The sequence below is a fragment of the Bison bison genome, unplaced genomic scaffold (genome assembly GCF_000754665.1).
Source record: "Bison bison bison isolate TAMUID 2011002044 unplaced genomic scaffold, Bison_UMD1.0 scf7180017864213, whole genome shotgun sequence".
Taxonomy (NCBI): domain Eukaryota; kingdom Metazoa; phylum Chordata; class Mammalia; order Artiodactyla; family Bovidae; genus Bison; species Bison bison.
Window position 1 is genome coordinate 7,044,760 of NW_011494785.1, and position 14,588 is coordinate 7,059,347.

Consider the following 14,588-nt stretch of genomic DNA (forward strand, 5'->3'; position numbering starts at 1 on the left):
CAGATACTTATATCTTTCCTTTTCTCATTTGCTTTTCGCTTCTCTTCTTTTCACAGCTATTTGTAAGGCCTCCCCAGACAGCCATTTTGCTTTCTAGTGTTGGCCTAAGTGTGATATACCGACTTGATGGACATGAGTTTGGGTAAACTCCGAGAGTTGGTGATGGACAGGGAGGCCTGGCGTGCTGCGATTCATGGGGTCGCAAAGAGTCGGACACGACTGAGCGACTGAACTGAACTGACTGAACTGAAGTCAATCCGCCAGACGGCGGCGCTCTTCCCCAGTCCGCCAAGCTCCGGCTCCCGGAAGAGCGGCTCTATCCGCCGTCGTCGCTGCACTCGCCTCTTCTTTTTCGCTTCCGGTGCCCCCTCACAGCCATGGCTGCCGCCGCCGCCGGCCCTGGGGCGCCTCTGTCCGCGGACGAATTGCTTCCGAAAGGCGATGCCGAGAAGCCTGAGGAGGAGCTGGAGGAGGAAGACGACGAGGAGGTACTGAGCGCCGCAGGGCAGAGAGGGGCTGGGAGGTGTGGGCAGGGAGTGGGGTGTGGGGTCCGCGTGCTGCGGAATCTGGACTAAGGCGCATCGCGGAGCCTGGAGAGGTCCCAGCGGAGGCGTCTCCTGGAGGCGGGGTGAGGCCCTGCTTGGACCGGGGTGTCCCGGCGTCGGGGGTGGTTGCCGCAGCTTCGGCCCATATCCACGCCTCCTCCACCACAGCTAGATGAAACCCTCTCGGAGAGACTGTGGGGTCTGACGGAGATGTTCCCGGAGAGGGTCCGGTCCGCGGCTGGAGCCACTTTTGATCTCTCCCTCTTCGTGGCTCAAAAAATGTACAGGTAAGGGACAAGGGTCAAGACATTGGGATGTGCCTGGCGTGACCGAGGTGCCCTGAATGAACACGGGCTTTGGAAGCAGCAGACCTGGGTTGGAGGCCACCTCGATCACTGAGTGACCTCGGATTGGTGCCACCTTAACCTTTCTTGGTCTTGATTTTCTCTTCTGTAAAGTGAGGCTTCTTATCGGGTGGGGGGTCATTGTGAGGATCAGATTATGTGTAATAAAAGCAGCATTGTGAGAACTCAGTTCAGACTCTTACTAAGTGTACAGCCCCCAGACTGCTCCTCCTGCTTGTGGCAGGAGCACGGTGCAGGGATTGGGTAGAACACGTTTATCAAAAACATCAGTGTGTGCAGGGTGAGAGGTTTGGTTACTAGTTCGTTCTTGGGGAAGCTGTTTTTGTCTCGCCGTCACGCTCATGCTCCCTGTGCAGGTTTTCCAGGGCAGCCTTGTGGATTGGAACCACGTCCTTCATGATCCTGGTTCTTCCGGTCGTCTTTGAAACTGAGAAGTTACAGATGGAGCAACAGCAGCAGCTGCAGCAACGGCAGGTGAGCCCAGACCCTGGGCTTTTTGCCAATAGTGGCGACACAAGTTTGTTTATTCCTCCGGCACCTAGGTAGGGCAGCTAATGTGCCATGCAGGATTGGGATCTGGCCCAAGCCCTTTGGGTACCATTTTCGCAACATTGTTTTCATAGACTTCGTCTGCCCAGACAGGTATGATGAAAATGAGACCCTTGGGTCTGTACAATGCCTTACACCCCTCCTTTTCTTTTCCAGATACTTCTAGGGCCTAATACAGGGCTGTCAGGAGGAATGCCGGGGGCTCTACCTTCACTTCCTGGAAAAATCTAGATTGCTACTGCTATATTTGACCTGTCTTGGTGGGAAGAAGTTTGAAAATTCAATAGTGTTTGAACTGCTGATTATTGGATTTTTTTTTTTTTTTCAACTTTGGCACATGGCTCTATAAACCTGGTGGCGGGAATTCTCCCCACATTGGCTCATGGAGAGACTCCTCACTTGCAGCTGTGCCCTCCACTGTCCTGACTTATTTCTTCTCTCCTCAATGCTGATACCAGAGAGCAGCAACACAGACGGTTACTCCAGCTCTGGCCACCCAGCCCCCCTCACTAAATTACTCCTGGTGGAAGATCTCACTATTCCCTTGCTGGGGTGGGAACTGATGCCGTGGAGAAGGATATGCTCCTGACCGTTAATAGAATGGAGATGTTGGGGAGGGATGTGCACACAAGATAAAATACAAAATGCATTAATTACAGCTCTGCTGCAAAGCAGCCACTGTGAATTTCTGTGTATGTTGGAAAGGATGGAGGGAGGGCTGGCAGCTTCAGCCACAAGATGGGGACTGGAGGACAGAGCAGGAGCTCATTTCCTCCAATATTTCGGCTGTTAGACTTGTGTGTATATGTGTCTAAAAAGGAAAAAAAAGTCAGTGCTCACATTTTGTATTTAAATATTAAAAAAAAAATGATTCCAACCAAAAAATATCTTCCAAGTGCTTGTGATACATACCCGGAAATTACTTGGACCATTTTAGCAGGACAAAGGCTGCCCCTCATGTTTTCTCTCACCTAAGCCAGCAGCACCATTTAATACTGATTGACCCCTTAAGGCCAAAAAGGTAAAAAATTCCTCTTTGTCCAAGACCCTCTCTGAGTTGCAGCAGTCACTTTCAGGTCTGGCAACAGAGGACTGGGTTCATGAACTTGCAGTCTACGACGACGACGTTTCAGTCACTAAGTCGTGTCTCTTTGCGACCCCATGGACTATAGCCCGCCAGGCTCCTCTACCCATGGGATTTCCCAGGCAAGAGTACTGGAGTGGGTTGCCAGGATCTTCCTGACCCAGAGATTGTAACTGCATTGACAGGCAGATTCTTTACCACTGAGCCACCTGGAGAATTCTCTGGTGGTTCAGTAGTTAGGACTTTGCACTTCCACTGCAGGGGGTACAGGTTTGATCCCTGGTCAGGAAACTAAGATTCCACATGGCCATGCAGCAAATCCAAAAAAAGAAAAAATTATAAAGGACTTGAAAAGAATGACAGTATTGATTTCTAGTCTGGGAATAGGAAGGTAGCAAGTACATCTTGGGTTTGTTCTTTTTTAAAAAATACAATTAACCCTTGAAAAATAAAGGGTTGGGGGGACTAACCCTCCATGCAACCAAGTCTGTGCAGTTCTTTTTTCAACGGCCCTGTGTGGGTCTGCAGTTCAACCACAGATTGTGGTACTGTAGTATTCACTGAAAAAATTTCATGTATAGAGTGGACCCGCATAGTTCAAACCTGTGCTGTTTGAGGATCAACCGTAATTGCTGATGAGCTCTTAATAGTGAATCCAGCTGTAGCTCTTTGCACTCTGTAGTTTTTCCACTTAACATACATTTTTATTGGCATTGTGCTAGTAACAATACTAAGCCTTTCATGTGGGTTGCTGGAACCTTATTATACAATTTAGGAGGTGGTAGTATTCTCATTTTACAGAAGAAAACAGTCCCAGAAAGGTTAAAATGATCTGCTCCGGGCTGAACAGAAAATGCCTGATCTGAATTCAAATCTAGACAGTCCTACTTAGAATCCTGCAATGTACTTGATGCTGGGGCCTCCAGGCCCTCTTGAAATGCTACTTGTTAATCAGGGAAAAATATATTACTTGTCAATAAAGAAAACTTGTACTTAGATGAAGGTTAGGGTTCTTCATATTGTGGAGCCTAGTTTTTTAAGTTAAATTGAGAAATGTCTTAGACTTCTTTTGAATCAAGTCGTACTTGGTGAATCTTTTGTCTGGATTTTTTGAAGTGAGAGGTTTGACCAAAGCAAAGTATGTCTCTAAAAGAGGACTTAGAGCAGTTGTGAATGCCTTTTAAAGCTAAAGTTCACTTTTTAAAATGTACATAGTTACAGAATTCAGACGTGAAATTTATGGAGTTTTCCATTTTTAATATTTGGTTAAACAAAATACATCTTTTGTAAACAAACCCAGCACAAGGCCAACAAAAAGGAATAAAAGCAAGAAAAAACAAAAAGCCTAGGGTTGCCCCTTACTGGGCATCAGGGTCAGGCCTGCCCACTTCCTTAAAGGAAGTGGGGCTTTCTGCCCTTGGGCATCAGCATAGGTCCCTGTTCCTAAGCACCAGAATTGGATATGAACAGAGGAACCAGCCCTGAAATGGTTAAGCGTCTTTGCATATCCCATTGGCTTATGGACTCCAAGTGCATGAGGACTCCTTTGAAGTGCTGTCTGCACAGGCCCAAGCAGACTGGTGGTGAGGAGTTTCCTCCTCCTCCCAGGAGATGGCTTACATCACTGACCGTGCCAATGGACCCAAGGTCCTGCTTGTGACAGTCAGCAAGGTTGGCTGTAACTTCTGGCTGGTGGTGGTTGGAATGTCATTGTGCAGGGGTGACGAGCTCCCTGTGGTGCCAAGCAGGTCTGGTGTAGAAAATGGTGCAGAAGAGACTGCGGCCACTTGCTGAGAGGGTGAAACGCAGTAGTTGCTTGGTGGCCTCTTACTCAGCGTTAAAAAAATGGCCTTGTGGGATTGAAGATACATGTGCAGAAAAGGTGCTGGTGTAAACATGCACTCCAGTCACAGTGGGGAGAAAGCCTCAGCTTCATCCCGTTAAGCTTGCTCAGGCTGGACATGCAAGCCCCAGGCTGGCTCTGCTGCTGGAGAGGAGTCTGGCCAGTGGGGCAGCTCTCAGACCTGCCAAGACCACTGATCTGTGAAGGGCTGAACAGGCCACCCCTGCCTGCCCCCCTGCCTTGAGACCACCACGGCCCCTTTGGTGACAGGCGGTGTAGTCTAACACTTCGCCTGTTTTCCAAAGTTACCAGGAGAAAAGTGGCCTACAGCTCTTTAAAGAGGTAGGGGGGGTCAATTCTCAGTTGATCTGTAAAGGAAACTCCAGAGAGATGACAAACCCAGGTCCTAAGCAGAATGCACATATCTACCCAACGTGAGGGCCCTGCTTCTGGTCACCAGAGTGACTCCAAGCCTAAGACTTCTACTAATTTGAGTGGCTCCAAATCTCTGAGGGCTTAGCTTCACAAAACTTCCCTTGCCCAACACTGTCTCAAACTAGTAGAATTTGATGGTAAAGGCAGTCTTATTTTTTTCTGATTTTGCCGGGGTGGGTCAGCTGGGAAAACTGCCCTTTGGCCTGTCTTGTGTCCCCAAACCTTCTAAACCAGTGCAGTGAAGTGGCGGGGACAAAGCTGGAGTGAGGCAGACAGGCTGTCCGTGCCTGTCCCCAGCCTGGCTCTGGCCACATCCTCTTAGGTATCTAGCTCACCCTGTCATGTTAGAATATTGCAGGATTCAACCACTTGGCATGAAATATTAGAGAACTTTTCATTATCAAACTTCAAGGACGACCATAAACCACTCCTAAAAATGGGGTCAGGGTGGCATTGAGGGCTGGACTCAGCCTGCTGTGCGGCTGCTGCAGCTCTGGAGATGGTTTCCTGAGAGGCCTTCCTGCTCTGAGGCCTTCAAGCCAGTCCCATGGGCTTTGTCTGGACTGTGTTCAAATTCACCGGCTGCCAGGGAAGGGGATGGGGAGGCAGCGTCCCCCGGGGGTCAGAGCAGCAGTGAACTCCAGCAGAGCCTCTGCCAAGCCCTCACAGAAGCCGGGAGAGGCAGCTGAGACCCACCTTCCTTCTCTTTAAAATAAAACCAAGGTCTCCACAGCTCGCCCTAAGCACACAGAGCTCCTGCTTTCCTTTTCCAGGAGCGAGTAACGCTGGTTGGTTCTTCTAACAGTCCACGTGTCTGTCCTATTGCACTGTCAAATCAGAGGGGAAAAAACCCGATGAGAAAAAAAACCCGATGAGATGTCTGGGGAGGTGGCAAGGGCAGACCCACGGCAGAGGCCGCAGCACATCACGGAGGATTTCAGGGGCCGAGGTGCCGAAGGCTGGGTAGGACGGCATCACACGTCAGCCCTCCAACTCTGATGGGCCTCCACCTCTTCTGGTACCACCAGCAGGAGTTCACAGTTCTTTCCTCGCAAATGATGTTTTAGAAACTTCCTACAGGAAAAAAAGGGTAGATGAAAGAGAAAATGAAATGGTAGTAAAACTGCAGATGCCAGTCTTGGGGCCACATGTTCACTGCCAGGCAGTAACCTTGTTATTTATACCCTTGGCAGTCCTGAACACAATCTAGTCGTCTTGTTCTTGGGGCACTCCACGTTTGGTTACCTCTCAATCTTTCCAGTTAAATTTCCAATCTGAACTTTTGCTCATCCTCATATGTTACTGCCAACAATAGCCAGTTCTGTGAGGAAGAGAGCCCCAAGTATTCTAAAGAACTTCTAATTGTAAAAAAAAAAAAAAAAAGGTTTCTTCTTTGGTCCTAAGAAAATTTAGCCCTCTGTGGCCCAAATGTCTGTCTTCCCTTCTCCGAACTGGCAGCTATACTGTCACAATTGTCTAAGTTGGAGAATGTTACAAGGGCAGTCCCACCAAACCAGAAAGCCAGCATCCAAGGTAATGGCACTTCTCTACCAGGGGACTTAACATCCTCTGGGGCCATGGAAGATTCAGGTCTTTTAAATCTAAGACCCTATGATTCTAAGTAACAACAGGGAGAGGATCCACAGAGCTAGGAATTTCACTTGCCTTGTCAAATACCCAAAGGTAAGTTCAACCTGCCACTACACCAGCCACACAGGTACCTGAGCTCGCTCTTGCCTCCAATCCATTCGGGCATCTTCAGTTTGGAGTCCAGGTTGTAGTAGGCACCTCCCACCTCTCGAACACAGATCCAGTGCTGCCTTTTGAGTGGCAGCTTCAGGGGACCCCAGCACAGGCTGGAGGGCAGGTTCATGATGAAGCCCATAACGTTTGTGAGAGCAATGGCGCCAACATCCCTGCAGAACAGAAACGGAGTCAGGCTCCACAGTGTCAGCCAACTCCCCAGGATTCCCCGGCTGTAACCCCACCCCGGCTTCCTTTCCAGCTGAGCGTCAGATCCCTTCAAGTCAAGCCTGGTTCGATTACCTGCGCTTGTCCCACCAAACAGCTTCATAGCCTTTGGTCTGAAGTGCTGCCATAATGACGTTCACATCGTAGTTCCCATTTCCCAGCATGCTCTTCTTGTGGGGGGTCACCATGGTGTTTGGCGACAACCTGCAAATGCGACAGGAGGGAAGCTGAGATTGGCTGGCCAGCCCAAGCCCTCCTGGCCCCACACTGGCAGGGACAGAAGACACTTTACACCACTGCCCCTGGAAGCCCGTTGCCGTCCACTCAAGTTAATGTAACCAGTTTTTTACTAAAGTATTTTGTAGTCTGAGCTCCTGCTGTCCTAGGGATTTATCTTTTGATGCAAAACGGTAATTCAGCAGTGGTGGCGCCTATCTGCCTGCCATTTACAAAGTGCGTCTATAGTGAATTCAATGGATATAAAGAAAGAAATCTCTCATTTATGAAATCCCCAGATTTCCCTTTTCTGAAATTTTCTTTGCTGATCTTCCTGCTTTGATACAGCCTTTTTTTTTTTAACATTAGAAAATAGTATTTGATATTTTGATTTGCATGGGTAGTATCTGTCATTAGTTTTATTTTTTACAATTTAAATGCTTTCTATTTAAGGCCTGCATACTTGGTAATTATTAATTAGTAAATAAAGGCCTACACACAGGTAACATCAATGTATCAACTGGGGCCCCAGGGAAAGCAATTAAAAACAGTATTAACCTGAAATGCATGAACCACCTAAAGGTATTCCAAATATACATGTGTGTGAAATACTGGAATTTGAAAGAAAATACGCCAACTGAAAAAATATTTTTGCCACCAGACAAGCAAAACTCAACTGCAGTCTGGTTCGCCCGCTGGCTTTAAGCCATCTTTGGGTCAGGCCTCTTTAGCCACTCCTCCATCTTCAGATAAGGTCAGTTCTGGAGGCATTTCCAATCCTATTAATTTGCTTTCGCAGGCCGCACAGGCCAGGACCTGCGGAAAGGCAGGGGCAGCACACCTCTCACCCCAAGGAAGCGTCGTGAGTTCCTCAGGAATACAGGTGGAGAGCGGCTATCTAGGAGGCTGCTAACTGCCATCTCCAGAAGAGAATCAGATCTTGCAGTCAACTCTAAAAACTTAAGAGATCTTAGACTCTACACACAGCAACCATACTGGTATTTTTCCAACATACTCTTGCCACTGCTTAAAGCCTCCAAGGCTCCCAAAGCACTTAAATAGATCTAAATGACATTGGCAGGTCTGTAAGACCCTTAGGATTCTGCTGACCTCATCACTACCTCGCAGCACAAAGACCTTCTGTCTACTACCTGGACACACAAGCTCTTTCTCTCTTTCGGGCCTCTGCACTCACTGTCTCCAATGTCTGGAATGCTCTTCCCCTACATCTCCACTCGGCCTGCTCCTCATCATGTGGGTCTCAAGTGTTACTGCCCTAGAGACCTTTTCTGACTGGCCAACCTTAACTTTCTCCCAGTCATTTCCTCTTACATCCACCTGCTCCAATTTAATTACAGCCCAGGTTACTACTGGACATGTTTTCTGATTTGCCTGTGGGCTAATAAGAGGAAAGGCCAGCCAAGTCCCTTGGCTTGGGTCTAAAATGTAGCTTGATAGGATAAAGGCTCTGGGATAAAGGCTCTCAGTGCATTCTTGGGCACTTAGATCAAATGAGAAAGCCTATGGGAGAAAGCCTATCTCAAGATATATCGAATTGCTTTCCTTCACCAACTTTTCAATAGCGTCTCGACCTTCAGTGAAGTCTCCAGCCAGTAGATGCATGAAGGTCCCAGTAGAGAAACTGCCAAGTCTTCCACCTCTTTTACCACCTAACTCCCTACCAGGCTTGAACCTGAGTGCTGTGCTGTCCCCTCAATGTGTTCCCAAAGGACCACAGAAGGTGCTCAATACAGTAGCTGAATGAATCAAGGAAACAGGTTTCCTGCAGGATTCCTTGAAGCCCCTAAAATGCTAATATTTACCTTGAGTCTCGAGGAGACAGGGGTTGGGGGTGGGGTTTGGGGAGGGTGGGTAGTAAAATGTTTCAGTTCCCAAACATCCTTGACTGCAGTTTTTTGAAGTGCATCTTCGAGGACTAGAGTTTCCAAGGGCGTCTTCCCCTTGTCCTACATCTTCTATCTCAGATTCAAACCCTTGCCTGTCTATTCCTACTCTCTCCCCCTAACTGGAGGCCCCTCATCTCACACCTGGATATTTTGAAACAGGTTCCTAAATTGACCTTCGTGCTTCTAAACACTCCTTCCACCTACTCAGCCTGTATGTTCCTGCCACATTCACCAAAGTGTCATTTCAATTACTTACGTAAGAGCTGCCGATGGAGCCAGTTGCCTCGTTGGCCAGCTCTAACCCTCGCAGCCCCACTTGATGTGCTTTTCCCTTTCATGGGGCTTCGTGTACTTCAGGTACCATGGCCATGTGGCCTCTCTTCTTTAGCCTCGTCCTTGTTCTGAGCTAAATCCTAAAGCTTTTTCAAGTTCCACCTAATACCCAACCTTTTCCATGAAACCCTTCTTGACTCCAACGTAGTAGGAAAAAAGAGAGCGATCTAAGGACCACACGTATTTGAGTTCACATCCAAGCAGCATCAGTATCAATTTTGAGATTTAATCTCCACACCTGTTAGCTTACCTGTAAAATGGGAACTATTCCTATCTTATAGGACCACTGAAGAATTCAGTAATTTCACACTTGCCCAGTGAAATAGCCGATGAAGGAGTGGCTAAATAAATGCCCAAAGTGAAGGGGTGACTGTATCTCTCATAGCTGGGCACTAGCAACTGAATAACCATGTGTTTGCCAAACCAATCAATATAGGGAAGGCCAAGAATGGTTTCCGTCTCAATCCTAGAGGAGAGGTCATTTGAGTAAGTGGAATCCAGGGACTTCCCTGGTGGCCCAGTGGTTCAGACTCTGTGCTTCCTGTTCAGGAGCATGGGTTCAATCCCTGGTTGGGAAACTAAGCTGCTGCAGGCTGGGTGCAGCCAAAAAAAAAAAAGATAAAAAATATTTTGAAGAAATGGGATCTATCCATTGTGCCCATTAAACCAGTACTTGTTTCTACTTTAACAATAATCAGGTGCCCACTGTGTTAGCTACTTTTAAGAGATTTATCACGTAATCCTTCCAACAATCTTGAGATTAGGCCCACAGTGTAAACAAGGAAGCTGAGGTACAGAGGTCAGGGTGGCTTGTACAGTCATATACAGCTAGTAAGTAGCAGAGCTAGGAATCCACCTCTAAACCTAAAGCTACACTCAACAGTCTCCTGGATACCGCAATACCTGCTCCCGCTGAATCCCATGGGAATTCTACTCTGTCTCAGTGGAATGTTTTCTTGAGATTCCGCAGCAAACTCCTGTTAAAGACTGTCTTAATAATTTCCATAGAGATTCTGAACTATACACTAGCCTCTCATTTTTGTCACCAAGGCAGACGTAAGAGCCATGAGATGTGAAGTCATCCACAAGTGAAAAGATGGGTTCTGTGTTTGTCTAAGGTGATGTTTCAGGTTTCAATGAAAAGGAGATGTGGAAACATTTCATCAAGATTCATTTTCTCTCAATTTTTTCCTTTTTATCAGTTCTGAAGAGGTGTGACCTTAGAAAATATGGCCTGGGACCTCCTAACGTGTTTTAAAATTTTTAAATACATAAAGCACAGATTACAGGGCCAGGCACACCAAAGGATTCTGTAGGCGGTGGTGATGAGCAGGAGGAGTCTGCCTGGCCCTTGGATAAGAAAATTTAAATCTCTAGAGGTTAACACTCAACAACACGTTTTCTCAGTTTACAACCACCATACCTTTAAATGTGGCTCCTTCCTTTAAATGTGTGCTCAGGGACTTTTTAATGGGGGGGGTGGTGTAGAAGGGCTTCTCTGTGGTACAGGATGTTCACCAGTATCTATAATCCCTTATAGTTTGATCTTTTCTCCAATTTCAGTTGTTCATCCTTTCCAACAACCTCTCTGCTATTACTACAATCATGACCACTATCTTCAAATCCTGACTGAGCCTGTCACACCTGACTGTCTCTTCCCTGTTCCTGTGTTGCTGTCATTAGCTTAGTCCTTTCCAAATCCCTATTCATTTCCATTTCTACCATGAGTCATCTCATACCCACAACTGCACTGAAACTCCACCCTGCTTTTGTATTTCTTCTACCTGGCTAGAATTCAACTACAAGGATGAACTTCCTCTCAACAAATGGCATTAATCAAAAACTTTTCCCCATTGCTACCATTTATCAACATCTTCAAAACAGCACAGAACTTTGGATCTGGGAATTTTAAATTATCTAGTTAACATTACTGTCAACATTACTCTTTTCTGTTAAGATCCAAACAGATTATCTTTTTCCCTTTAAACTGCTCTAAATTCCAAAGTTCTAATTCACTTAAATCTATTCTCAAGCTGGGTCAATGTACAGTTCTGAGCTGTATTACTTCTCTGTGGCTAAGTTTTGTTCAGCTTGCTTTCTTTACAGTGCCGAGTGGTGCCTGGCACACTGCAGGCAGCTAGTAAATGTTTGCTTAAAAAATTCCATCCTCTCTCCCTCACCTCTTCTCCCTTTTTTTCCCCCGCTCTGATTCCTTTCACACTTCTTTGTTTCTGTGTATCCACACAGAATCTTCCCATGTTAAATACTCTGTACAGAATGCCACCTCTGGAGTGGTAAGGTACAAATATTCTGGTATTTACATGGACATTTACATCATGCTGACAGGTAACTGGAGAATGCAGTACAACTTGCTAAAGCTTCAAAAGCCAGAACAGAACTTTGGTTCTATATGAGTTTAGCAAATATTTAGCATTCTTTCAATCGGGGAAAACACAGCTGAAAGAGTCCTGCTATTATCCACTAACAGCTTATAATCACAGTCCACATCTTCAGACCCAGGCCCAACTTCCTAGAAGGGTGAGCGGCTACTGACGATATAATTGCTCTGACATCCCTTCCCAATATTCAGGAAGGAGCAGAGTAGTTAGGAAAGCAGGTCCTCCATTCACAAAGCCTGGGTCCAAATCCTGCGATTAATAGGTCTATGTTCCCTCATCTGGAAAAATCAGAAGTAACAGGATCTACCTTGTAAAATGGGTGTCAGGAGCAAGTTAACACAAGGAAAGCAGTCAGAACAGTGCTCGTACAGAGTGAGCGCTCATCTGTGTTAGTGGTTATCATCATGTTGACCCGGGCCAAATTTATCTGTGAAAAACTTCTAAATGGACACACAGAATCTTGTACTTGACTTTTGCTAGTTGAGTGAAACTGGGTAAATTGCTTAAGGTGAATTCTGGTTTCCTAGGATCACTCCTAATAAGGTTGTAAGCTTGTCAGAGTTCAAAGTATTAAGCACATTCAAGCACTCGGGGTCTTTTCCTTCTCCCTAGTCTTCGATTAGGAAATAATTTGCAAATATTCAATCAGGAGTAGAAGATGTATTAATGGCTGGCCAAATGGGAGCAGTCTAAAGGACTGGCCTCCAGCAATCTGAGACAAATTTTCTCATCTCCCAGGGCCCTGTTGCCTGAAGAGTTCATTCTACTTGCCAGGTAATGGCTATGATGCAAAGGACACATTTGCCCTGCTAAGGCATTACTATGGTTATTATTGACCTTGGAAAATAATTACCCTCATTATAACTTTGTCAGCACACCAAGATTAACATTCTTTTAAAAGAGGGCTTATGGTTCTTTTAGGGTAAATGGTCCATACCTATGCTTCAAAAATCACCCCAGACAGGTTGCTCTCAGCTGTAATTCAGGCCCTCCTGGGGCCATAATTTCATCTCTGAATGGAGTCAGAGAAGGATCTTCTGTAACTGCCAATATGCACTGCTTGAAGAATTCCTGAGCTTTCTTCGCACTTGAGAACTGAGCAGGATAATTCTTTAGTAGCTAGAGTAGTGAGACAGGCTCACTGCCAAAGTTGCTATGGACTGCAGACATGCTGCTTATCCAGACACTGCCGAACCATTTCTCAAACTCTTTGAGAGAAAAGTTTTAAAACATCAAAGCTGAGAGAAAAAAGCTGAACTTCTATCAACCTGTCTGGTAGCACTTTGCAAAGTAGATAAGAAAGGCCATCTGGAATGAAGTAGAAAGGGGAGAGGACCTAGGGTCCGCCTCAAATTATAGCTTTGCTACTTCAAAGCTGTTTGGACATTACCTGACCTTTCCTTCTCTTTCTTTATCAGTAAAAAAGAGACAGTAAATCAACTAAGAGAGCTAAACAAAACACCATATAAAAAACACCAAGGCCAGCACATGGCTTCACAGAGAAGCTGAGTATTGTGCAAGAACTTTCTTACGGAACCCACAACATTTCAACTCTGATGACAGGTGATTGAGTGTGTACCTATCTGGTTCCCCTTCTAAACTCTTAAACTCCTTGAGGGCAGGACTTGAGCGGCATTAATATCACCGTGGTAAACAGCACAGCAACAAACCTGGATTTAAGCTTGGCTTCATTTCTTGTTATGTTACCTTGGGCAAATTACTGAACTCCTCTGAGTCCTGTCTTTATCCACAAAATGGAAATAATTACACATTCCAATGGACTGTAGAGGGGATCACTTGAGATAACACCACTGAGGCTCTTAGCACTGACCCTAGCCCACTGGAGGTGCTCAGTAAATGGTCCTGATTATTCTCTTTCCCATTCCTGTGTCCCTTACACCTGCTAACAGCATCTAGCTAATAAGACCTGTTAGTTTGAAGGTTTATGCAGCAAAGAAGTTGCCCCATGCACAGAAATTCAGAAAGAGCAACAACTATATGTATGAAGACCCGAACGAGAAGGGGAGTTCCCTACCTCTGGAAAATCTCTTGCAGCGTTTCCCGAGTGAAGGCATTGCTGTCCTGGAAGACGTTATTGAGGGCGTGCAGAGCACAGAGTTCCCTGCGCTGTTTCTCATGGTAGATTTGTGGGGGTGCTGCCTGGGGCAGCTCCAATGATTCAGATTTGACCTTGTCTCCTTTCCATGGCACGCAACTCATGTTTTTCCTTTTAGGTTCCAGAGAGGGCTAAAAACACCCCACCCTTCCCTCCTGAGGAGGAATGTAAGCTTCTCAGTCTTTTGAGATTTCCTGAGGTCCACCTTACTTTCTGGTGTCCATGATTTATGCTTTGTCACGGGGAGAAGAAAAGGTTGGACTCAAAAGGAAAAATAATCCCTCTCTTCTCAACAAAAAATTAACTTTTGGATTAGTGTATTTCACCGCCACTGTCAAAGTGCAGAAGTTTTAAAAAACCATGTAAAATCAAAGACCTTGTTTTCCTTCTTCCACCCCCTCCAAAAAAACCCAACGATTTTCTTGTTGTATTTTCTCTCTGCAAATGCCAACCAGGCCTCAAGGCAGGACGACCGGATGGAATCGGTCACATCGCTCCTTTTCTTCCATTTCTTTGGAACCACGAAGTCACTGGCTTGGGAAACAAGGCCTAAGCGGCGGATAAAACGCAAATTTCGAGCAGCTAACGAGGGCTGGCCGGCGTGGGTTCGCGGGCCCTGCTGCGGCCTCGGGGGAGGCTCTCCATCCTCTTGGGTGCGGCGGGACCTCGAGAGGCCGAGACGGACGCAGTTCCTTCGGAAAGCGCGAACTCTCACCCTCTCGACGCGGCCCTACGGAGAAGACAACTCCTGTCAGCTCCGGCGGTCGTGCGGGCCACCGCGGAGGACCGGGCTGCCCCGGGAAGCGGCGCGGCGGGTCCGGCCCC

General features: G+C 46.6%; 2 protein-coding genes across 2 annotated transcripts; one reads left to right on the forward strand and one right to left on the reverse strand.

Moving 5' to 3' along the window:
* Positions 1-320: 320 nt before the first annotated feature.
* TOMM22 (translocase of outer mitochondrial membrane 22 homolog (yeast)) lies at positions 321-3,024 on the forward strand. Its single transcript, XM_010845112.1, has 4 exons — positions 321-488; positions 714-832; positions 1,267-1,384; positions 1,616-3,024. Exons 1-4 carry the CDS (start codon positions 378-380, stop codon positions 1,688-1,690), a joined length of 423 nt encoding a protein of 140 aa, XP_010843414.1. The 5' UTR covers positions 321-377; the 3' UTR covers positions 1,691-3,024.
* A 755-nt stretch (positions 3,025-3,779) lies between these two features.
* On the reverse strand, positions 3,780-14,476 carry JOSD1 (Josephin domain containing 1). Its single transcript, XM_010845113.1, has 4 exons — positions 13,683-14,476; positions 6,868-6,996; positions 6,543-6,737; positions 3,780-5,895 (listed from the first exon to the last, which is right to left on the reverse strand). Exons 1-4 carry the CDS (start codon positions 13,865-13,867, stop codon positions 5,796-5,798), a joined length of 609 nt encoding a protein of 202 aa, XP_010843415.1. The 5' UTR covers positions 13,868-14,476; the 3' UTR covers positions 3,780-5,795.
* Between the last annotated feature and the right edge of the window lie 112 nt (positions 14,477-14,588).

Excerpts from the sequence above, each read along its gene's own strand:
- JOSD1 (XM_010845113.1), bottom strand. The coding sequence starts at position 13,867 with ATGAGTTGCGTGCCATGGAAAGGAGACAAGGTCAAATCTGAATCATTG. Across the intron at positions 6,997-13,682 it reads CTGCAAGAGATTTTCCAGAG|GTTGTCGCCAAACACCATGG; the intron begins GTAGGGAACTCC and ends TCGCATTTGCAG. Across the intron at positions 6,738-6,867 it reads GTTTGGTGGGACAAGCGCAG|GGATGTTGGCGCCATTGCTC; the intron begins GTAATCGAACCA and ends TCTGTTCTGCAG.
- TOMM22 (XM_010845112.1), top strand. The coding sequence starts at position 378 with ATGGCTGCCGCCGCCGCCGGCCCTGGGGCGCCTCTGTCCGCGGACGAA. Across the intron at positions 489-713 it reads AGGAGGAAGACGACGAGGAG|CTAGATGAAACCCTCTCGGA; the intron begins GTACTGAGCGCC and ends CCTCCACCACAG. Across the intron at positions 833-1,266 it reads GTGGCTCAAAAAATGTACAG|GTTTTCCAGGGCAGCCTTGT; the intron begins GTAAGGGACAAG and ends CTCCCTGTGCAG.